Source organism: Diadema setosum, chromosome 4, assembly GCF_964275005.1.
Source record: "Diadema setosum chromosome 4, eeDiaSeto1, whole genome shotgun sequence".
Taxonomy (NCBI): Eukaryota; Metazoa; Echinodermata; class Echinoidea; order Diadematoida; family Diadematidae; genus Diadema; species Diadema setosum.
In genome coordinates, this window is record NC_092688.1 from 22,334,729 (window position 1) to 22,360,252 (window position 25,524).

The window sequence follows — 25,524 nt, forward strand, 5'->3', positions numbered from 1 at the left end:
AAATGAGAACATCTAAAAAACAAAAAGGGAATCTAATTCGTCTCTTCTTTAAAAGACATCAACCTCCCATTATGAGTGCTTACATTAACTTCTACCACATTAAAGAAAGTCGGTTGCAAGATATCATGGCTCTTTGTTTGAATCAATATTGTTCTTTGCCCACTTGAATACATTTGAAAACCATAACTAGCGCAGGCCTGCCAGAATAGAATTGGCCATCAGCAAATATGTGCACCAAAGCATACACTCATCGGTGAACAGTTAACTCCAGTTGAGCCTGATTCTTCAGCTGTGTGTGTGCTTCCTTGGTACAGGGGTTTTTGAGCCAAGGGCAATTATACATGATCAAGATGTACACACAATGCTCGGAATCCAGCCCAGCAAGCATTGCACCGGGCTCAAGCAGTTGGAAACTAGCTGACAGGAAATTTTTCGTTGTTCCCCGTGAGTTTTGCACAGGTACAAACACCCATTTGTCCTATTAAGTATGGACAAGTACACATATAGCGTGCATACATATCATCAAAGACTGACATTACCATCATCAGTAGGTAGCTTGTTTAACCCATTCCATACTGAATGGACTTGACACACAGGCCACCAGATTCCTGTATGGAACGGGTTAACTGAAACTACATTTCTATAATTCAAATGGTGTGGCATCATTCTATCACATCTTTAGAGTTTGAAAAAAAAAAAATCTTTTACATGTGAGACTTAATTTTGTCATATATCATTGTTAATTTAAGTTGGCAGCACTATCTTAATTGCTAAAGTCACTACTGATCCTTCAATTGGCAACACATTTACAAAGATAAATGTTAATGTTTCTGTCCCAAAGTGATACCTTCTTGTATTTTTTTTTATTTATTTATTTATTTATTTTATTTTTTTTTTTTTAGATAAGATGATATTCTGCAGATTGGATGCATTAAACCAGTTCTGGCTAATCTGTCTATAGTAAAGGATGCACAATATCATAGAGTTGCCAATTTCATGAGAAAAAAAAAAAGATAATTTCAGCCAAAAAAAAAAAAATCATTCCAGGGACTGATGAGTTGACATATCATTCACACTAGAGACACCATTAATGCTCATATTGTCCATGACAAGGCAAGAATTGTACTGTTCAATACTTCAACTATGATGATCAAATCCCTCCATGCCACATTGTTCACTGTGCGTTCAAGTTTGAACCATACATTACATCTAACCATGGTAAAACTGGGGAAAAAGCGCACACAAATCTACTGGGATGTCTCTGCTTATTGTGCAATCTCTATATGTGCCATAAATACATGCATGATGCATTAAAATGAAAAAAAAAAACCAAAAAACACAAGCACTTTAGCTAAAAATTTACATACATGTATCTCCACTGATCTCATCCCATGCTTTCTTATGAATTCATATTGGCTTGCATGAAAAATGCCCCAGATCAAGTGTATTTTCTGAATAATTATCTTTAACATCTACAATGTATATAGTCAGAAAGCAATTTTGCTCAATGAAACTGTCAGGATAACTGCAATTCACTGTCCTTATGGAGGGAGAATTCTACTTCAGAAGATCTGTCTTTCTTTTTTTTTCAAAAGTACTATTAGTGTATACAAGTGAATATCAGAGTATACCCACTGTTATTTCTCCACTGACAAGTACATGTTAACATAAAAGTAACTACATACCCAAATTCAGTGGAAGTTTTAACTCACTGAAAATGATTCCTGAGTATACTGGGGCAGGTGCCCTTGGGAAATGCATGCTGTATGTGGTTTATAGCAAAATCAGTCTGTCCTCAATGGGTTAAATTAATATACTCTAATGTTTATGCATGTACTCCTAGGAAGCCATAGGTGTGCAAATCATCTGTGATCTACTCCATCACTGTCTGGTATCCAGTGTAGATGCCCATCATGGGTGTGGCCATTTAGGGTGTGGTCACTTTGTGTGCGGTCCCGGTGTGATGAGGAGCAGTGGCAGCACTGGGGGAAGGGGGTGCAGCCAGGGTTACAGCAGGGCTCCAGGTTCTCATCCTCTGGTTTCCGAGTCTGGGACTGGGCCCACACCATACCAGCATCCAGCTCCGCCTTAAGCTGTTGGATTTCAATAGAGTTTAGCAATATATCACTGACTGGGGTTACTCATTTCAACAAGCCATAATCAATAACAGATGGACAAAACAGACTTAGGTTTTGGAGGTGTAACATTATTTCAAAGGCCCCGTGAGCATCCACCAAATTGTGTTGAGAGATTGAATTAGGCATTAAAGTAATGTACATCAATACCCAGGCCAAATTCTTGCTCTTAGATAGAAGGGTCTTGTCAATCAAGAAAGTATGATTATTGATTTCATGATGGAATATACCTATCACATATGTTGTCTTCTAGTATATGTATGGCTTCTTATAGGTAACTATCTTGAGTTTTCTTCATAAATTCTCCCAATGTCAATGTTCAAGATATATCATGGACACCATGCTCTAAGACTTTTCTCTCAAATGACTTCATTCTAAAGAAAAATCATGAAAAAGTATAGTTTTGTTGATTAGCACACATAGGTCATTAGACAATGCTCTACAAAAAAAAAACGTTTCTATAGGCCTGAGACCTTGATAGGGAATTAATCTGAAGGACAGAGAGAGAAACAGAGATGGAGCAAACCTTGGTGATCTGGGCGATTATGTCTGGATAGATGGTGCTGTTCAACAGGTTGTACTGCTCCGAGGCATCTTGGTGCAGATCGTAGAGGAGAGGGGGTATGTGCTGGGTCCGCTTGGCCGTCGAGACGCAGTCCCTGTCTGACACTCGGCTCTTGCCCCACCCCTGGGTGTAGAAGTGGGCCTTGTACTGCTTCCAGCGCAGGGCGTACATCCCAAACTTGGGGTTGGCATTCTCCGGGTAGTAACTGTAACTCTCTCTTGCACTCTGTGAAAGTAGAGGTGGATCTAGGAATTTCGTAAAGGTGGGGGCGCAAAAAAAAAATTTCTGGTGCCACTGACGGGTTTAGTCAGCCGACACCAATTGAAAATTAAAAGGGTGGGGGGGGGGGGCAAGTGCACCTTTATCATTATTATTATTTTTTTTTTTTTTTTTTCAGAAAAATTAAGGGGTGCCACTCCGATGCGCCCTCCCTGGATCTGTCACTGGAAAGGCACAGCAAAATTGATGATTCAAGACTGGGTCAAAAAGATTATTTTTTTTTTTAACTGCTCACAGACTATCAGAAAGCAGGACATGGAATGAGAACTTTCTTGGGTAGTTCTAGCTCCATGGGTGGACATTGTCAAAAAAAAAAAATATATATTTCAGGTGTTTTCATGCAATGGTGAATTCTATTAAATCAAGATGCTTAGGACAGCAATATTTTTCTCAAATAATGACCTGGTCGTAAATCCTCTTGGCCTGTATTGGGAAGTCTATCATTTTCCCAATGTTCTTTCAGGAGCATTGTAGCAAGTAATTCGAGTGAGGGTAATAATGACTGCTTTACCACTAAAATCCTCTTGAACTAATGAAATATCATGTTGTTGCTTTGTTGTTGTTTTTTTTTCAAACTCAGCCCACCATATCAAGAAAAATTGTGTCATAGATATATTATGTTTAAAAAAATCAAATCTTGATTGGAAAATATTTTCACAAAAACAAAATAATGTATTGATGTTTGGTACAATGATGTTCACCTGTATACATTTACCTGTAATATATTGCCGATTTCTAGATTTCTTATAGGCAAATGCATTTACTGGTAATCAATTGATAAATCAGTAATGGATGTTAATCACAGTTTTGCTTTGTTCATCACAGTATAAGTTTCAGTGAACAAACTTTGAGAAAAGTAGAGGTATGGCATACTTGATACAGCAGAAGACTACACACAATGAAGTCAAGTTGACATACTGTATATATGTCTATATTTTTGCGCAATAGACCGGTTTACTAATGATATGCATAATGACGTCAACCCCACGCGACCCTAGTGATTGTAACTAGGTCGGGCAAGCGAAATAAGCGCGGACGCGCGCGCCACACTGTTTTTGCATTCACGCGTGTATTGTCTACGATCATTACTCGCTGCGGATTATCGACAACTTTTGTTTGCTATAATCTTGCTTTGAGATGGCGTCAGCTTCAAGTTCTAGCCAAAGTTCGAGCAAGCCATGGAAGAATTGGACAGTTAAGGAATTAACTGAGTATTTGAGGGATATAGGTGTGAGCACAAGCGGCTATAACAAGGTGAAACTCATCAAACTAGTGCAACTGCCGTAGCCGATTTGGATTTGCCCATCGATCCCGACCTCTCCCGGGCGGACACCGGCCGGTCACTGCAGGAGAAGCTCGCTCTGGTAGGCTGCTCGTTCTCCGATCCTAACAAGCTCGCTGGGTTTACATCCAACTTTGACAAATTTTGGACTCTTTGACGTGTTCAACTACCTGATCATCAATCGGACTGACTATGACTGTAAAAGCTAAAGGGATACAAGTCATTTGACGACTACCGTCTTTTCGCGGATGGGAGTGTTTCAAGCCTGAAGTTCAACGAGGTTTCGGACACGAGCCCTTTTTGTGTTTTCCTTAGTGAGGTTAGGCCGACCGGACATACCTCAACAAACCAACGTACCAGACCTGGGTCGTGATGAATAAGTCAACGGGGGAAATAAATGTTGCCTACTGCGAATGTCAGGGAGGTTAGGTCTATCATTGTTTTTGTTTTTAATTTTAGGTCTACGTCTACGGTCTAGATCTACTCTAGATCTAGTCTATAGGGCTAGGCCCCTAGGCCCTAACTGTTATTGTTAATAGAAAAATAGGTCAAAATCGCCATTCTATTTCATGAATTTTAATCAGTCTGAGTCTAACTTATAAAAAAAATCCTTGGAAACATATCGATTATGAGAGATTCGCTGTCTAGTTTAGATTTCACAATCAATCATAATGCTTAGAATCATTGAAGTTTGAAGTGATGCGGTCATACTGTTGTATGTTCCGTAGCAGCAGTGTTTTCCACCCATTTTCAGAACTACTGAAGACGAAATCGAAGCCAAAATTCAACAAAATCGAAACTATAGTCCAAATTGCGTTTGATCACAGCAGAATCTTCCCTCATCTAAGGTTGGGAATTGATTTAGAGCCACACAAAATGCCACGAGGTAAAGTCGAAGTTGATGCATCTTACACATGTACACAACATACACGTAAGTCTACATGTGGGGATGTATCGGGAACGGCTGCAGCAGCCGACGTTGCAGGCTCGCATCCTTTGTTTGCCCGAGGTTGCGGCCGTGTGCAAAATTAAAGATCTGTGCATACATTAGTAAACCGGTCTATTAATTTTCGCACTTAGCTGCTCAAAAACATATATTGCGGGTTCTTGAATTTGTGCTTCACGATTGTCAACCAATTCAGAATGTGCAGAAAAAAATGGTGAAGATATTTTCATGGGTTTTAGAGTTCGCACTAGCCAAAAGTAGCATGAAAATTAATGCGCCGAGAAAATGAGTGCGTTTACAGTAGCTTTGCAACTGATTGACAAATTGCCCTACATCAACGTACGCCCATGATTTTTTATCATGGCTACTACTAAAACACTGATCAATTCAGTGCTTATTTACGTTGATGTAGGGCAATTTGTCAATCAGTTGCAATGAAAACATCTCGACGGAAGAACTTCATAAATTTGAATAACAAAGCAGTACCCGCTGCATGCTATAAGGATTAGAACCAACACTTGCTGTCGGGCGAAAGCTCGGTGGTCTAGTGGAGATGACGCCTGTCGGTGATCAGGAGGTCGTGGGTTCGAATCCTGCTCGAGTATGTACGCCCATGATTTTTTATCATGGCTACTACTAAAACACTGATCAATTCAGTGCTTATTTACGTTGATGTAGGGCAATTTGTCAATCAGTTGCAATGAAAACATCTCAACGGAAGAACTTCATAAATTTGAATTACAGTAGCTTGTTAGTCAAGTTATGATCTGCACATACCTCACTTGAGTTGAACAAAACAGGGCTCATGTCCACTCCATCCAGCGTGACATTGCTGGGCAGTTTAGCTCCGGCCAGTTTGGCCACTGTTGGGAGAAGGTCAATCTGAGCAGTTAGCTGCATCGTCCGTCCAGGGCTGATGCGGCCAGGCCAGTGGGCGATGCCCGGCACACGCATACCGCCCTCGTAGGTAGTGCCTTTGCCACATTTCAGCAGCCCAGCATTGCCCCCTCTCACTTCTCTCATGAGGCTTGGTCTTAAAACAAACAAACAAACAAACAAACAAACAAAAACAAAGGTGATTGATTATGAGTACATCAGTACATCTTGCTTATCACTGGTAATCACTAATACATGTATCCACTACTAAATGATTCATGATTCATCTAAAGCCTGCCTCACACTGTGCAATTCTTGCGATACGAGGTTGCATCCCAGAAATTGCCAGATAGCGCACAGTGTAGGGGGTCTGTGATAAAACAACCAGCGATTTTTTTTTTAACATCCTGCAAAGGAGACAGCAGCGATATCGCACAGTGTTGCACTGAAACGCATCGCAGTCTATCATGTACAGTTAAAATTGCATAGTATGAGGCGTCCTTTAGATGAACTACATCAAAGGCAGTTTACTCATTTTGCAGGCTTCAATGTATCAGCAGTACTGATAGTAATTTTACACATAATGATAGCACTTGCAATCATGATATAAAGTTGTTTTTACATGCTTCTAGAATGTTCAACCTAGAGATGGACTGTTTATGAAACTCATAGCAGCCATTACACTTTTAATTTGACAACTGACGTCTCCCTTGGTGGGGTGTTGCTGGATTCTCTTCCAGCAATTCCATATATATGACATGGAAACGCTGAAAAGTATTGCCCAAGTGAAATCCTTTTCCCTGTCTTTGTTTACTGGTAAGTAAAGGGCCCTCACATTACAATGAACATGGTTCATTAAATCATTATCAGAATATCACTAGCCGATCTTTGATGCAAAATCCCCTTTGGTTATAACAAAATTTTGATTGAACAAAAGGAAACTATCAATCCCAAGGACTTTGTCATAACAGTGGTCACCTGTTTTACGACTTATAACATCACATATCATCATGGGAATTGTTATTATGCATGTTGTGCTTGTGTATGAATCTAGCCTGCATCAAAAGAGATGGACTCACCCATTATCTGATGTGAAGAAGATAAAGGTGTTTGACGTCAGCCCACTTTCTTCAAGCTGCTGGAGCACCTGCCCAACCCCCCAGTCCAGTTCAGCCAGAGAATCTCCAAAAGTCCCCCTCGTGGTGCTGTTTCTGAATGCCTCGCCGGCAAACTGAGGGTGATGAGTGTGGAGGAATGCGTAATAGAGGAAGAAAGGTGTGGCCGATGACGCGCTCTCGCGGATGAATTCCTTGGCGGCTGCTGTCAAGCGCTTCCCAATGGTGGTAAGGTTTGCGGGCTGTTCGACAATGGTTGTGCCATTATAGATGGGGCAGGAACTCATCTGTGTTCTGCAGTCATCGTAGCACGATGAATTAGGGTAGAAACATCTGGACAAAAGAAGAAAGCCAGGAAATTGACCAAATCATGCTAGCTACTTCTAAAGATGATCACAAGTATTTTGATGGAAAAGACTTGGCCTTAGAAGGCAATAACTTATAACTGAAGTACCAAACATTTGTCGAATTTAAGATTCCAGTCTACATTGTATAAACTGACCCACTGCATACTTATGCTGAAAAATGGAAAAGGAGTTTGTAACACTACTTATTAACAGACCCAATGAAACAGATACATAAGTATAGGAATATATGTGACCCTGCATCACAAAACCAACAAAAAGTCGCCAGACATGGAGTTTTAGTTAAGGGCAGATATTGAAAGAGCAGATTCTAAGCTTTAAAATGATGTATAACTCAATTCAAATGGACTCTCCTAACCTATCTAAATATTGGAAAGAAAGTACACACTCTGGAAAGGTTTGAACTGATAAAAGAGGCTCTGAAGTAAAGGGTCTATTCAAGCGCAAACTGTGCTGGCTGTGCGATGAATGGGACAAAAAAAAACAGGATGTAAACCAAGTTAGCACCAACAATGAAGGGATTATCAGTTTAAGCTGAAATTGAGCATGCTCAGTTAACACATTCTGTCCATAATAAATGCCAATTTTCAAAGTAGAAACTGAAGGGTGTGTAAAGGATTTTAAAGAAATGAAAAGGGACCTCTCAAGACGTACCTAATCGCACTACTCCACAAAAAGGCGTTGTAGAAAAACTGTTGAAAACACACTTTCCCGTTCGTTTTATGACCCCAAACTTATGAATGATGTAGACAAAGAATAGCTCTTTCAGAAAGTATGAAAAACTTAAGATTGACTTGGTTGACCTGTTTCACCCCTTTTAGGTCCTCACACAAAATCAAGGGCTGCGACTTTGTGTTCGTTTTGTGATGCACGGTCACATATTTTTGTGTTTGACTCGCTCTGCCACGGAAAAACTTGTTCATGCACTTATTTCTTCACGCCTTGATTTCGGTAATGGTTTGTTTTTCAATCTACCAAACTCACAAATTGCCCCATTACAAAAGCTACAAAATGCCGCTGCACATATTGTTTCTTTGTCAAGTAAACGCAGTCATATCACCCCTATCCTGAAGAGTCTTCATTGGTTGCCTGTACAGGAGCGTATTCGGTTTAAGATGTATTCTTTTGGTTTATCACGTTATTGAGGGAACAGCTCCTGATTACAATGTTTGTTTGTTTCATCAATACCAACCTTCACGAACTCTTCGATCCTCAACTTCAGGTCTCTTACATATTTCGTTTTCTAGGAAATCTTGGGGGGAACGAGCTTTCACTCACACTGGACCAACACTGTGGAATTCACTTCCTCGTGAGCTGAAAGACTCCAGCTCCATAACATCTTTCAGGAGTAATTTAAAATCCTATTTGTGTTAATAGCAGTGCCTTTTGAAGACAGACTTTCATGTCTTTTTTTTTCTTCTGCTTCTTCATCTTCTATTACGGTGACGTACTTGTATCTTCAGTACATGTACCTGTTTACTTTGATGTAAAGCGCCTTGAGCATTTGATCAAAGTGGAGAATGGGGCTATAGAAATTGTATGTATTATCATTATATGGTTGGTAGAGATATGCAAACAAACACTAGCAACAAATGTGATATTAAAAAGAAGGTATGAAGAAATAAAAGACAAGTTAAAAAAAATCAAACAAATAACATTTCAGCTGCACAGACAGACTGAATATTTAATGGCTGGACAGAGAGGCTGAGAGACAAGCATAAAAACTAATGCAAAATTTAAGATTGATTAAAAAAATATATTGAATATATACATTGGGAATTAAATCCCATTTTTTTGAAACAGGGGATATTTATTACAAAAATGTTAAAACCAAATTTACAAGCCAAAATAAACTAACAGAGAGACTCACACTGAACACGGGCAGTAGTCATGCGAGTATGGCATGCCGTAGTAGTACTGGAAACCCTGGGATGTTGGTAGGTACGTCCCTGCCTCCCCTACCCCTAGATGCCACTTGCCCACAATGCCCGTGCGGTAGCCGAGGGGCTGCAGCACCTCAGCAATGGTGGTCTCATTGTGCGGCAGACCTCCGGAGGAAAGTGGGTCAAAGACTCCAGGATACACACCGCTGCGGATGTGATACCGGCCCGTCAGTATGGCTGCCCTGTGAATGAAGCCAGGTCACTAAAAGTAATTAGAACCATATACCATACTTATGGGTAAACGCAGCCTAGCGGGTAAACTCGGCCCCCGGCGCACGCATTAATACAACTTGTTATTATGCACGCGCGGGGGGCCGAGTTTACCTGCTAGGCTGAGTTTTAATACCCATAACTACGGTAGTTATGACACCATCATCATCCAGGTTTTAATCTGGGTTGGACCCCGATAACGGGGATGGTGGCCGGATTTTCCTCACGCTGACAGCAACTTCTTTCACATCTTTTCACTATCTTGCCTGATTTGGAGGTGTTCTCGTTTTTCTCAAGCAAGCCTTCCCAAGCTTCTCCCTTCTTGTCTCTGCCATTTGAATTTACTTACTTTTAGATAAAAAAGTATGTTTATTTTCACAGGGGCAGATCCAGGAATTCCACCATAAAGGGGAGGTGCCTTTACAAAATTAAAGGGGGCACATGCCCCCCCCCCCCATTTTTTATTTATTTTTTAACAAGAAATTAAAAGAGGGGGCGCACGCCAAGTGCACCCCCCTCTACGTAGATCCACCACCGTTTTCATATTCTTATTTTTTAATCATTCCACAAATTTAATGACAACTGCTGTTCATGCTATGCTAATCCAGTCAAGAAAGCTAGGTAAATTTAAGTAATTTATTAGTACAAAGTATTCTTCACGTTGTGGGGATGATATGTTGATCTACTATAAAACGTCCATATTGTGTTCCCTCTTGTTTGGAGTAAATTTAGGTCTCTAGATAATCATGAGATTAATCGTTTTGGGGGAAAAGACGAAAAAGTTGGGAACTTTCTATAAATACCGTTAGTGCACCAGTTTTCGACAGGACCCAGATTTCGACACCCAGCAGATAATTCTTATTAAATTTTATACTCAATACAAACGTCTGACTTCAACAATCAACCAAGTTATCAATCACATTTCTAGTCTTATATAAACACCGTTTGTCACTCGTCATCATAATCTGACGGTAGAATATTTAGGAGAAAAGCAACACAGTGTCAGCAGAAATTTTGATGTCGGCCATTTTCAGGGGTTCAAACAATATGACGCATTTTGTATACATCGCCGTAAAATGAAATTCACCCATGCCGGTTATCTTACTTTAGTATCAGTTTGTTTGCCAAATCCTGATGTTTGATTTCATAATCGTCTTTAGTAATTTCATGGCTGAATTCGTGATAAATGAGCAAACTTGTAGAAAGAGTTGGCTTTGAGAATGTGGCACCAGATTTCGACATTCCCATAATAAGACACGTTATAGAGGAAACAACAAGTTCTTGCGCCGGTAGTTTGCTGGTTTGCGTCCACAATGCAGTGTACGCATACTGTACGCGCCACGTGATTTCTGTGTGATGCGCGCTGTGATTGTGTCGAAAAATGATGCTGGGTGTCGAAATCTGATGCCAGCGACAGCGTGAAGGAAATCGCTAAAATTGAACACGAGTGCATTCAAATTGGAATTCGTTCAAGGCATATTATTATTGGCCTTTGTAGCTCAACTTCATATCGAAATTCCGAGGTAAAACGGTGCAGTATTGATGGTAAACAAGGAAATGTGCTAAAGTGTCGAAAACCGGTACCCTTACTGTACATGAGGTTATTCTGGGTTTCTCTTTGAAGGTACACAACACGTGCGAGTTAATTTATCTTTCTTTGACAGCAGGGATGTGTGTATGTGACGTACTAACTGCGACCAGCCCCAACGCGTTGGGGCTGGTCGTACCTGGACGGACTGCAAACAGGAGCGGAAGCATAGAACTGAGTGAACCGCAGGCCCTGCGAAGCCAAACGGTTGAGGTTCGGCGTGGAACTCGTCGGGTGTCCGTACGACTGCAAGTCGCCGTAGCCGAGGTCGTCAGCATATAAAATTATTATATTTGGTTTCTCCTGAGCATGAGCATAGCCATCCTCGATCATTACAGATGAGATACATGACAACAGAAGGAACAGAGTTGATTTCGAATCCATCAGTCTTATGGGGTCGCTGAAATGGTGCGGTTTAATACTGTAGCAGGGAATCACAATATCACACACAGCGCTAGCGCACGGCTGTGTCTGCTTTGGGTAATAGAGCTCTATGTGTGTGTGTGTGTGTGTGTGTGTGTGTGGCGCATATCATGTGACTGTACTGGTAGAGAGTCAGGTGACTAAAGAAACTTTAGTTTCTTTAGCAGTTGGGGGATGCCGGGGACTCGACCGTCTCTTTTCCCATTAAGACAGGTGGAAAGGGATAGGGCCACTCCAAATCCTTTCCAGATAATGAGAGCATAATCACACTGACATGTTGAATGATGTATTAAAGCAAAATGAGCAATTAAAAGGAGGTACAGACATGGTGCATTGTCAATAAATTAACTGTCAATTTGAAGAAAAAACAAACAAACAAACTAGTTATAGGTGATAAGTTAATGACCAATCCTCAGTTCTTCCTCTTCTTCAACTCAAGGTTAGCGACCACAATCATTAAGTACGTCGATTATTCTGTCACTATTGTAGAGGGATTAGCAGTGCACTTTGCATAATTTTTTTAAATGATTAACTTTGATGATGATTGATCATTGCAAATAAAAGACTCGATTTCAGTATATAAACTTGGGGAAAAAGTAACAAAACCGGTCAGGCAATAATGAGGCCTAACGGTGTGTTAATTTCAAGAGTCTCTGGACGCAGTTCTTATAGGAATTCAACTTCAATTTCAATAATTGATGCGGAAGGACCAACTTCGATAGATTGATAGATGCATTAGGCGCAAAATTGGTTTGAAACCCGGGAGTGCCCCCCCCCCCCCTCCCCTACTTTTGAAAACGCTCCGCACCGGCCCTGTTTTAGGTTACCGTACAATGTTATGTGCCCAGACATATTCTCATGCTTTATAGTATATAGGCATAGGCCTACCGGTATTACAATCACAAGGATACCGAGGTACGGTACTTTAAGGGATTGGAGTTTGTGGACTGGTTAGAAATGCCGCCTAAGTTCTGGCACAGAGATTGGCAGGTATATTATCATAAGAGCAATTAGGATCCTACATTTTCTCGAATTTAAACAAGTTCTATAGGCCACTAAGCTAGTCAGAAAAATCTTCACAAACTTGCCAACATTGTACCTATACGATGTACACAAAGGGCTTTTATGAATCATTATAGTATTACCTATGGAACCATTTTCTTAAGGCAAAGAACACTCCATTCTAAGACTCCCTGAAGCATCTTAGAAATGTAAAACAACTGATTGTACGCATTCTATGAAGCGAAGTTTTGGCAAATTCAGTATTCGACAGGCAAAAACAAAGTTTTCTTTTCGTAAAATTGTAAGATTTCATTTATTATCAAAGATAGATGATAAAAAGTCCATTATATACTGAATTGATACAGTTGCTGTCTTTCTTTTGTACCTCATGTGTACTTTGATGGTTTCTTCTTTTTTTCAATGCAGATAATCATTAGTAGGGCCTATATTGTAGGCCCTACTGGACTCATTCTCGACTAGCACATCAACGCAGTAACTTTTGGTTCTCCTTTTAACAAAATAACGCTTTTTTTAATGAGCTATCAAGGTAAATATTATACCGGATGCATATATGCCCCCCCCCAAAAAAAAAAAAAAAAAAAAAAATACTACGGGACCCTCCGGAACAATTGAATCCAATTTCAGGGTGATATGAAACTGTATTAAGGCCTATCCAAATCTTACAGAAAATCCTATCCGATTTGCTTCAGTGGTGAAAGAGAAATGAGGAATTTTGTACTAGAGCATGTCAGGATTCCCTATCCACCAAGTTCTGTCCATCAATCATTATGCAGTTCCAAGAGTATCTATAAGTGTTTCTAACCTAGAAGAAACAGCTATATAGGCCTAGACCAATGACATCATGCTTTCGATCCACATTTCTCCTTGACCACTTAAAGGTCCAGTTTACCTTTGGGAGCAGTGATTTCGAAAAATGTTCAAGATATCACATTTGATGCATGTGTGTAGGTCTGCTGTATCATAAAACATCCTACCATATTAAATATTTGCAATGAAACCTAAAATATAAGGAGATATCAGGGTTTTTCTTCATAAACCGTAACTGTATACGGTTTAGTCTGGAAACATCTTTATTATAACTATTGTTCACATTTTGTGTATTTAACAACACTTAACATCGATTATACGGATTCAACTTTTGACAGTGGTCGTTTCTATCCCTAACTCACATTTTAGAACTATTTTAAAGGGATGGTACAGTATTGGTGGAGACGAGAATTGGGCTTTTAACTTTTTGTGAGATACCAAGAAAACACTTATGATATAGTACAGAGCATACCATTTTAAGAGGAATTCAAAGTTTATTTGATGAAAATCGGGTTTGGAATGACTGAAACATCAAAAAACAAAGTAAAACAAAGCAAGCGTAATAAAGTGTGGGTCCCACACTTTATTAGAATCGCTCTTTTTTGGATATCTCGACCATTTCAAAACCAATTTTCATCAAATTAATGTGGAATTCCTCATAGAATTACATGCTCTTTCATATTTCGTAAGAGGTTTCTCATTATTACACCAAAAAATGTTAGAAACCTGAAATTAGGTCTCAACCAAAACTGTACGATCCCTTTAAAGCACTATTGATGGGTTTTTGTTTCATCTGCAAATGGTAAATTATGCCTTTAACCGAATTGAATTGGGTTTTCTGCAGAATATAGGTAAGATGACTATAATATTTTTAGACTCAATTGATTCCCCGATGTAGAGCAGGGCCGGCGGGGCGTTTACAAAAGTGGGAGGGCCCACTTCCGGGTTTCATGGAAAAAAAAGTCGTATCCTCAGCTCATCTCTCCCCTTCCACTTCTGGGTTTCTTCAGCTGGCGAGCAAAGAAAAAAAAGTCTTCAGCGGAAAAGCATAACCGTATCGCGCTCACACTTCAAGATCTCTATCTACAGTGTATTTCTTCTTAGTTCCACTTACGTACTTCCACGTTAAAAAAGTGGGGGGGGGGAGGCCGAGCCCCCCTCCTCCCCCCCCCCCCCCCCCGTTCCGCCGGCCATGTATAGAGAGAGAGATTTAGGCCACCACACTCACGCCAATACTCACCACCACACTCACGCCCTTGTCTTTTGCAGTGCTATTTTTTCATTTGCTACTCTGAAACACATGTCGTTGAAACGAAACAATTTGTCACCTTTATCACGCCAGGTGTTCACATAGGCCACTTTCGTTTGAGGCGTAATGTATGTACCATCCTGGCCTTAGTGAGAAAGATTATCAGCCATTCACAAGTCAATTTGAAAAGTGATAGTCAATGTGTATTAAATGTTTCATACGGTATCTTCTGGCGACGAAGCCTTGCGTAACACTCCATCGTCATTCACAGTCGGCTGGTCGTTGCCCCAGCTGCATCATTAGACTGTTAACATAGATTTGCAGTATGAAGTCCTCGACTTTGCACATGAACTCTAAATGCCTTGCACGTCATAAATTTTGGTATATTAATTTTTGAAGATGTAGGTCCAATGTGCTGTGTTTGCATACACAGTGACATGACTCATGATAAGGAAATCCTATGTAACAATAGAACAATCTTTTATGTTACTGTTGTTAAACAACTGTTATTAAAAGCGGGTTTTAGGGCCACTTTAAAACTTGGCAGTGAATTACGTTAGCTATAACAGAAGTCAATGGTTTTCGCCCCAACCGTCCTCCATACACTGTATAGCATCTTCCGACGCTCACATTCCTTGAAATTCTTTTTTTGTTGATGTTTGTACATCCAATTGCTTTATTTTCTTTTCTTTTCTTTTCCCGCCACCCACAAACGATAGCCTCCAAGCCGTTTAAACTGTTGGCTACATCCACACACATTATGAAGACGCTCATCGTAATTTACGTAAAAATAGACTCAATGATTTAGAGCTCGCGGGTCATTGCTCTACTCCCCTCGTTAATTTCAATGCTGTTTATTAGTTCTAAAACCTGAAGTAACGACTGGCGTGAGCACTATGAAGAATCCCTTACGTCACATTCTTTTGAGTTTTGCCACCCCGGCTCCAAGAGTGAATAGTTTGTAATTTAAAGGTGAATTTTATTCTTTGGAACATTACTATTGTGTGTTGAAATGGGGACACGTGTCATCGTAATATTATGTAACGCATTATTGCTGTATGATAGCTAACAGGTTCTTTTGCCTGCTCCTTGGCTTCTGCTGTTACACTATTTTGTTCTTTTGTTACTCTGCATAACACATGGTCGTTGATACGAACCATTTTATCATCTTTGTCATGTCACGTGCTACAGGTCTGTATTCTTTTGGGGCATTATGTACGCACAATATCTTGGCCTCGATAGAAAAGCTTAAATCAAGGACTCTCGTTATTTATAAATCTATTTGGAAAGTGAGAGTCAATGTGTACAACAATACCTCATAGTATCTTTTGGCAATAAAGTCTTACGTAAGACACCATCGTCGCTCACAGTCAGGTTGATCGTTGCCATATAGCTACTATTACTCATAGTATAAAGTCTTTGATTTTGTGAATGAATTCTATTATATATGTATATATATATATATATATATATATATATATACATCGAAATGAACTATGATAAGGAAATTTTACAGTAGAACAGTTTTTTTTTCTCCAATGCTACTCCTGTTAAACAATTGAATGTTTGTTTTATAAAAGAAACAATTATTTTTTATTAGCCACTCAAAATCATTTCATTTCAGCCATTTCATTAAGTAATTATATGTGGGTTATTCTGAAACTTGCTAATGAATCACGATATATAGCATAGCTTCTTCGCCCCAACCGTCCTCCATAGACTGTATTGCTTTTTTCGACGGTCACGTTCCTTGAAGTCGTTGTTTTGTTTTGTTTTGTTTTGTTTTGTTTTGTTTTCATCTGATCCCTTTATTTTCATTTCCCGCCACTCATAAATAATAGCCTCTAAGCTGTAAAAGCTGTTGGCTATTTTTCCACAAACATTATAAAGACGCTCACTGTAATTTACGTAAAAATAGACTCAATGACTTAGAGTTGACGGGTTATTGCTCCACTTCCATCGTTAATTTCAATGCTGTTTATTTGTTCTGAAACGTGTAAAAACTGGCTTGAACACCACGAAGAGTCTTTTACGTAACAATCTTTTGAGTTTTGCTACCCCGGCTCCAAGAGCGAAACGTTTGCGATTCAAACGTGAATTTCGTTTATTGTAACATTACTATTGTGTGCTCAAATGGGGACACGTGTCATCGTAATATTACGTAACAAAGCATTGTTGTTTGATAGCTAACAAGTTGTTTGGCCAGCTCCCTGGTTTTAGCTGTTATATTACATTATTCTTTTGCTACTCCGAACACACGGTCGTCGACACGAAACATTTTGTCGACACGAAACATTTTTCATCTTTGTCATACCACGTGCTACAGGCCAGTTTTCGTTTGGGGCATTATGTACGTAACATCCTGGCCTCGATAGAAAAACTCAAATCAATGACTCGCGCCATTTACAAATCTGTTCGAAAAGTGAGAGTCAACGTGCCAAACATATTTTATTCGGTATATCTTTTGGCAACGAAGTCTTACGTAAAACACATCATTGTTATTCATTTATGGTTGGCTGGTCGTTGCCTTACTATTCAAAGTTGCTTAGTTCAATCTTTTGCACATGCGGCTGCAAAGTTTCACCCTTTCAGAGGGTGCTCACCTCTTATGAGGTATCCGACTGGTATTTATCCCTAGGTTAATTTTAATATACCAAGTTGCGTCTCAGTTAGCTGTATCTTAGCTTGTCTCTTTTGAGGGAAATTAAAAACCAGAGATTGTTGTACTTTCCGAAACGTATGAAATGACTATGGGCTACTGCCGCCCCCCCCCCCCCCTTTGGGATTTCTGTGACGTAGGAGACCGGAGGTGTTTAGTGATTATTGATTGCGAGATAATTATATATGCATATATACATGTAAATGTTTGATATCTTTGAAGAATAATTCAGTGACATGGATGATTTCTTTTCCTGCCAAACAAATGTATATCGGTAAATAGCTGATTGTTTACATTTTTTTCTTGTCAGTGGGAGCTCTGTCCACTTCCACTCTCCACTGCCTAGTACATGTAGCACACGTCCTTGCTTGTTGAATAAGTTCATGTTAGGCATTGTACACGAGGCAATGGCCTTGTGTACCATCCGCAACGATGTTGATTCTGTGTCATCTGTGTTCATGTTCGTTTCCCTGTTTTGTGTGTGTTTCATGTTTCTCTGTACGCATTTCGGTTTCCTTTCTTCTTTTAGGTCTGCATACCCCCACGTAGCTGCTGAGCTAGGACCAGACGGGAAGCCAGCTATTAATTCCCGAATGTTTTATATTTTAACCCATGGCTAACGCAACAAATTTTGCTTTTAATTCTTTGAATAGTGATGAATTCTATAACACAGTAAGGCACTCTGAATCTGATCATGTAAATATTATTTCCAGTGTATATGAAGATTACATATCCGATAAATACAATACCTCAGCACAAGAATTTGAATATAACCTTGACTCAAATGATCCAGTCCAGAGTCCATCGTGTGTTTATTTGACCGAAAATCAGTATAAAAATCGGATCACGAATACAGTTGGTGAAAAATTTTTGTTAGCTCACTTTAACATACGCAGTATCAACAAAAATTTTGATAAGTTGCGCTTACTCTTAGAAAACCCAGATCATAAATCTTGCTCCATCATAGGGTTAACAGAAACATGGCTGAACTCTAATATCAGTCATTTATTTTCTTTACCCGGATTCGAATTTGTATTTAGAAATAGAAGCGAGAGAGTTGGTGGTGGAGTTGGTTTGTACATCTCGAAAAAATTTAAATATATCATACATGAGGAGATTAGTGTTATGAGCGATGTACTTGAATCCCTTTTTATTGAATTGATAAATCCACATGGAAAAAATATTATGATTGGCGTAATTTACAGGCCCCCTCGTTCGAATTTAAATGATTTTTTGACTGTTTTGCAGGATTTAGTACAAAATCCCATGATACTTAATAAAGATACATTTTTGATGGGCGATTTTAATATCGATCTCATGAAATGTAACTCCCAAAACACTTCAAAAGAATTTGTAGAAACATTAATGTCTGCTTCGTTTTTACCATTAATCTCCAAGCCTACCCGTGTCGCCAGCCAATCGGCTACCCTCATAGACAACATCTTTTGTAATGTTTTTCCACTTCCTGAGTCTGGTATCGTCCTCTCAGACATCACTGACCATTTTCCTATATTTGCTCAGGTACCAATTAAACTGAATAAACAAAATAATTATTATAAGCGTCGTAAGATTACTGCAGATAATCTTATAAGTCTTCAAAACAGTTTAAAAGAAATCGACTGGTCTTCTGTATACAACACTACAGATGTCAACTTGTCTTACGACTATTTCATATCTACTCTTACCTCCGAAATCGATAACCATATTCCCCTGCGTAATACAAAAAATAGATATAAGCAAATTCCAAGACTCCCGTGGATAACCCAGTCTATATTACGATCTATAAACAGGAAAAATAATTTGTTTTATAAATATAGATGTAATCCCACTGAAAAAAATAAGAAAAAATATGTTTCATACAAAAACACACTCACCAAATTATTACGTACGCAGAAGAAAATGTTCTATGTGAATCAGATAAGCAAATACAAAAATGATATTAAAAACACATGGAAAACATTAAAGAATGCTATGAATATATCTAACAATTCATCTAATATTTCTGAAATTCGGTGGGGCAATGCCTCCAGCAACACTCCCGCTGGCATGGCGGAAATTTTCAATGACTTTTTCTCTTCAATTGGAAAAAATCTTTCTCAAAATATTCCTCTTTCTAGTAAATCTTTTAATGATTTTTTAGATACACCTAACTCCAAAACTATATTTTTTGACCCAACATATAAAGAAGAAATAATAAAGATTGTTGCTAATTTAAAAGAAGGAAAAAGTCCTGGCCATGACGGAATTGACAACTATTTGATAAAAAACATAATTCCTCAAATAGTGGATCCCTTAGTACACATTATCAACTCATCACTTACAACTGGCCATGTGCCAAATAGCATGAAAATTGCGAAAGTAATTCCTATTTACAAGAAAGGGGAGAAGGATGATGTCAATAACTATAGACCCATATCTCTATTATCTTCTATTTCTAAGATTCTTGAAAGAATAGTTTATATCAGGACAGTACGTTTTCTTAAAACCTGCGACATATTCTCAAACTTTCAATTTGGATTCAGGGAAAATCACAGCACAACACACGCACTACTTGCCCTCATCGACAAAGTCACACAAGCACTCGACACACATTCACACACAATAGGTATCTTCTTGGACTTCTCCAAGGCCTTTGACACGATTAACCACGGAATACTTCTCGCCAAACTGTCTCATTATGGAATACGTGGAAAGGCCTTGGAGTGGTTCACGAGTTACCTATCAGAAAGATCCCAATTTGTATATGTTAACGGCTTTGACTCTCAAAGTAAAACAATTGCATCTGGTGTTCCACAAGGGAGTTTATTAGGCCCATTGTTATTCATTATTTATATTAATGATTTTCATAGATCCTCGGAGAAACTATCATTCATATTATTCGCGGATGACTCTAACCTTTTTTTTTCTCACCCTGACCCAAACATTTTAATAAGAACAGTCAATGAAGAACTGAAAAAGGTTATACAATGGATATACGCAAATAAATTGTCATTAAATATTCAAAAAACAAAAGTTATGCTTTTTAGTAATTCTTTAGATAGCCTCCCAGACAAAATAACATTTGATATTACTCCCTTAGAAGAAGTTTCTTCCTTTAAATTTCTTGGTGTTTGCGTCGATAACAAGCTTTCATGGAGGAATCATATTGATAACATATGTACAATTATATCCCGTAACATTGGCGTAATGAATAGATTAAAATATTATCTTCCTTCATCTGCATTATTAACTCTTTATTCTAGTTTGATACTACCTTATTTAAACTACGGGATTCTTGCTTGGGGTAATACATATCAGATGTTACTTGATAAACTTCTTTTACTGCAAAAGAAAGCGCTTAGAATTGTTTTTAATTTACATACCCGAGAACATACAGATGCTTTGTTTTCTGACCATAAAATATTAAAAGTAAATGATTTGTATGTGTTTCAACTTGGCCAGTTTATGTTTAATTACAACAGTAACTTTTTACCTAAAATATTCCATGATTCATTTCATCGAAATTGTCATGTTCATAACTATCCCACGCGACGATCCGACGAATTTCATCTTCCACTAATGAGAACCGCACATGCCCAAAATACATTTCTTTATACCGGACCCAGACTTTGGAATAACTTAGATAATAGTTTAAAAGATTCCCCCAAATTTGTTACATTTAAATACAAACTCAGAAAATATTTACTTTCTACCTATAATCTTAGATAATTTAAATTGTTTTGATTCATGCTTGAGCCTTCACCTGTCCTGATGTCGCAGCACTTGGCGTGTTCTGTGTGTGCAGACTTCTCTTCTTTCTTCTCTCCTCTTCCTTTCCTGTCTTTTGTTCCTCGTAGACTTGTATTGTTACCGTCTTCTCTCCTCTCGGTACTGTCTCGCGTCTTACAGTGTATACGTGTGGGTAATCGAATGTGTGTACGAACGTGTTGTCCTTGTCATATTTTCCCGGTACACGTGGTTCAGTGAGCAGTGTCCGGGCACTAGCATTGGTATTCTATATTTTTTTCCCAACCGGTGTATCTCAAAATAATTACATGTATATTGTTATAGAATAGTATATAATTTACTCATTATTTGTCTAGCGATCCACGTCCGACAAGCTATGCTTTTTAGTGGATCACTATTTTCCATAATCGAATTCATTTTCCGCTCTCCCACGAAGTATTTATACAGTGTTTTCCTAAATATTGTACATGTTATATGTTGTTCTATAACTTGTCTCGTATATATATTACATGAATCTTTTGCAAACGTTTGAACAATATTTCATCACATGTATACTTTGTACTATGTTTTTTTTTTTTTTTTGGATTTTCGTTGATTGGAAATAAACTATGATTGAATTGAATTGAATTGAATATCACGGTCAGCGGAGCGTTTTCAAAAGTGGGAGGACCTACTTCCGGCCCGGTTTCATGAGCTCAGAAACAAGGAAAAAAAAAAAAAAAAAAAAAAAAAAAAAGGTCCTCGGCCCATCTCTCCCCTTCCACTACCGAGTTTCTTCAGCTGACAAGCAAAAAACAACAAAAAACAACAAACAACAACAACAACAAAGTCTTCGGCACAAAAATATAACCTTTATATAGATTATATCGCGCTCACACTTCAAGATCTCTCTCTATTTCTTTTTAGTGTCACTTACGTACTTCAAAAAACGTGAGGGCCCAAAGTGATGACACCTTATGTATTCCTTTGTATGGTGCACAAAAAGCAGGGGGGGGGGGAGCCCCCCCCCCCCCCAGTTTTGCCAAGGAGGTCACTAGGCCAGCTCGCCCCTCTATACCTCCTTGGTTCTGCCGGCCATGAGTATGAGAGTCAAATCGAACTTGTATCGTTACGGCATTAATTATCGATCACCTGGACTCATGCTGGCGAAAATATAAGAGGCAAAATGATATCACCATATCATATCACATATTCGGATGGGTTGAGTAACAAAGGAGCTTCGCCAACTTAAAAACAAAACAAAAACAAAAACAACAACCAAGGATCTGATAACAACAACCCTCTACGCATAGTGGAGATCAATGTTGCATTATCTGATTTATCAAAGTCCGTTGATCAGTGTCCGAGCTTGCATCCATGATAGGCGATATAGGCCCTATATACCCGTTTATACCCATAATACATGTATACAAATAGTTTGAGAGACGATATAAATGGTGAACTTGAATAAAATATTTCGTTTATCAGCTTATTATACTATAATAAATGTTTGTAGAATGATTCGAATCTCTATACCATATATGAGAGCTCAGTTTTGTAATAGGAAGATGAACATTCATGCTAAACTTTTTTTGCGCCAATTGTTAAAAAAAAAAATGATAAAGTTCGAGCAGTTGATCGCAGTTTGAGTTTAATCTATATGATTGTTTGCAATTATCGGAAGTTTTTGATTTTGCACAATCCCAAGTTCAGTCAATGTTGTTCTCTTCGGTCATAATGCCAGCAACAGGTCAAAGGTCAGAAGAGTCGTCATTTACTATCTCGCAGCTAGCTAGCTAGCTACGATGCGGGGACGCGGTACGTACACACATGTACAGTGTACGTACATTTCATTACGTACGAGTACGTATACGTACGGTGATGACCCGATAGTGACGCAAATTCGCCGGTTGTAATGGCAGGTCAATGGAGAAAAGCTGCCCAACAATGTTGGCAAGGGAGAATTACTTCTAGATATGGCTCGGCCAGATATCAAACAGAGGAGTTCAGACGGCATTTACCCAGCTATCAACGAAGATTATTTGGGTTGTTTTGTCCCTCTCTGAGTAAGATACTGCTGACATCTCAAGACTTGCCGGCTTATCGCAGCACGCATGGACTCACTGACACCACCGCACTCGGTGCAACTACCCCCGCGGAACTCGCGGCGAGCCCCGTGCTGTGTGTAAGTAATGATGCTGCCAAAGCCATCACCGTGCTAGGTGTAGGCCCCCTAGGTGTGTTGACAGGAACAAAGTACTCTGGTTGTAAATTAAGTTGTGCAGAAGAAATGTCGAAACATGCTAGCCAGACAACTTGTTTCAAGAATGAGGGTAGCTCTAACTGGTATCATTCAACACATAGACAAAGACAACAAAGTCAATCTTTGTTGGGCATTCAACAGAAGTTCAATCATTCATACAGAAAGCAGCATGTTCAAAATTTTGCTTCTTTGAGTCGTGCTGGACCTTGTCATCCCGCTGAGGATGTTTACTCAGGGACTTTGAAAAGGCAATATGCTGCACCTTTGCTCTTGATGCATGTTCGCTGTTATAGGCCTAATCCAAGGAAACGGGACAGGAACTATTATGAAGTGCTCAACATTACACCGAATGCCACACAGGCGCAAGTCAAGGAAGCATTCTTCAAGCTGTCCAAGGTCTATCACCCGGACAAAAATGCAGGCAGCAAAGAAGCTCAACGCCAGTTTTCATCCATCAATGAGGCATACAGTGTGCTCGGTAACCTCACCTTGCGCAAACGGTACGACCGCGGCACGTTGAACCAGAAAGACATCTACGGAGAGGTGAAAGCGGAAGAAGCAGATAAAGCCACGTTCTCTGGTGAAGCCACGTACACGACCGGGGGCATACCGTTTCACGTGGAAGCCGAACGGCAGGCTAAGAAGATGGATGCCTTCTTTGAGAGTCACTACAAGGCTGCGCGGGAAAAAGAGCAACAGGACCGACTTGACCGTCAGCGGAGAATTGATGAATACATGGAGCTCCAGAGCAAGGCAAAACACTCGCCCATCATCCTGGCAGCATTCATCATCACCGCCATTGGCCTGGCAGTAAAGAGTGTCATCTATGATACTAAAGTGGACAAGAAGCTAAGAGCAGCTGCAAAGGGAAAAAAGTGACCAGTACAGATAATTTTCAATGAAGTGTAGCCCATCTGAGTCAGTAAAACATTACATCAATGCACTGGTGTAATGTTTGAGCATAACACAGTATTTACATGATTAGCTATCTACACTACAGCCTAGATGGTAATTTGCCCTTTTGTATTGCACACAGTAAATCAGTATGTTTGATTGTTAAGTACACAAAGTGCATATTATTCAATATCAAGTTATTTGTGTACAATTATGAAATACCATGTCAAACCGCATTTTGTCCACGATTATTAATGTTTCAGAAGAAATGGCTGGATGTTGCATGTTGATTATTAAAGTGTTATGCTCAAGCAATAACTTATCAACAGTGAAGCTTTTGATAGTGTCATATACTGAAACAAAGGCAGCATGGCATGCCCTTTTAACTGTTTATAATCATATACACTGTAGTAATGAGGTAACTAATTTCTGCACTTTTCCTTTCTAGTTATGATATCTTCTTTGCTGTAGAAATGGATGGTGTAACCACAATTTGGTATTACCATCAGGTGAGTTCACATGAGCCACCTTTCTTACTGTAGGAAGCTTTTCTTTTCTTTCTCTATTTTTTATTAAGGAGGTACAGTATATTTGTTAGCAGGAGCCATTATTGCTCTGTAATCTTCAATGGTTAAGAAGATTTGTCTCGAGAGTGCTCTGACCAAAGTCAGACCAAACCAGCTCAGTGTGTCAAAAAAAAAAAAAAAAAAAAAAAAAAAAAATTCAAAGAGAGAATACATTATATATCTTGGTCGCTGGTTCTAGTCCAATTTAGAACATTTTTTTTTTTTTTTTAAACACCATTATGCATGTACAAGTGCAGGTACCTACATGTACATGTACCAAATCAAAGTCTGTAGATTGAATGTCAACCGTCGAAATCATTGTTTAAACAATTTTTAGTTGTACTTTTTATGTACCATTGTACTTCAGTCTTTTGCTTGGTTTTTCACTTGTTTTCTTTGTTTTTAGATTGAGGCCATCTGTACAAATTTGCTAGTTATGATGTTGTTTGCCAAACATTGTTTTAAAGCCATCTCCAGGGTTGTTTTTGTCATTGATTTCTTCCATGAAGAAAACAAATGAATCACCTTTAATAGTGACAGAGTATCACTGAAGACCTATAGATCTTACTTACTGTGTATAATTCTCCTAAATAGATAAATAAGAGCAACATTTCAATGCAAAATTGTGACA

The 25,524-nt window shown here is 39.0% G+C and overlaps 2 protein-coding genes across 2 annotated transcripts; one reads left to right on the top strand and one right to left on the bottom strand.

Moving 5' to 3' along the window:
• Positions 1–1,862: 1,862 nt before the first annotated feature.
• Positions 1,863–11,688, bottom strand: LOC140227011 (arylsulfatase A-like). Its single transcript, XM_072307444.1, has 6 exons — positions 11,444–11,688; positions 9,434–9,688; positions 7,163–7,531; positions 5,985–6,240; positions 2,662–2,925; positions 1,863–2,093 (listed from the first exon to the last, which is right to left on the bottom strand). Exons 1-6 carry the CDS (start codon positions 11,686–11,688, stop codon positions 1,863–1,865), a joined length of 1,620 nt encoding a protein of 539 aa, XP_072163545.1.
• An 11,412-nt stretch (positions 11,689–23,100) lies between these two features.
• Positions 23,101–25,049, top strand: LOC140227012 (dnaJ homolog subfamily C member 30, mitochondrial-like). The gene has a single exon (XM_072307445.1). The coding sequence runs from the start codon at positions 23,461–23,463 to the stop codon at positions 24,310–24,312; it is 852 nt and encodes a 283-aa protein (XP_072163546.1). The 5' UTR covers positions 23,101–23,460; the 3' UTR covers positions 24,313–25,049.
• The last annotated feature ends 475 nt before the right edge of the window (positions 25,050–25,524 follow it).

What these genes read in the sequence shown, in the direction of transcription:
- LOC140227011 (XM_072307444.1), bottom strand. Translation starts at nt 11,688, where the DNA reads ATGGATTCGAAATCAACTCTGTTCCTTCTGTTGTCATGTATCTCATCT. An exon ending in GACTACTGCCCGTGTTCAGT is followed by an intron (nt 7,532 to 9,433) that starts GTGAGTCTCTCT and finishes TCTTTTGTCCAG; the next exon opens with ATGTTTCTACCCTAATTCAT. An exon ending in TTTTGTTCAACTCAAGTGAG is followed by an intron (nt 2,926 to 5,984) that starts GTATGTGCAGAT and finishes CTACTTTCACAG; the next exon opens with AGTGCAAGAGAGAGTTACAG.
- LOC140227012 (XM_072307445.1), top strand. Translation starts at nt 23,461, where the DNA reads ATGTCGAAACATGCTAGCCAGACAACTTGTTTCAAGAATGAGGGTAGC.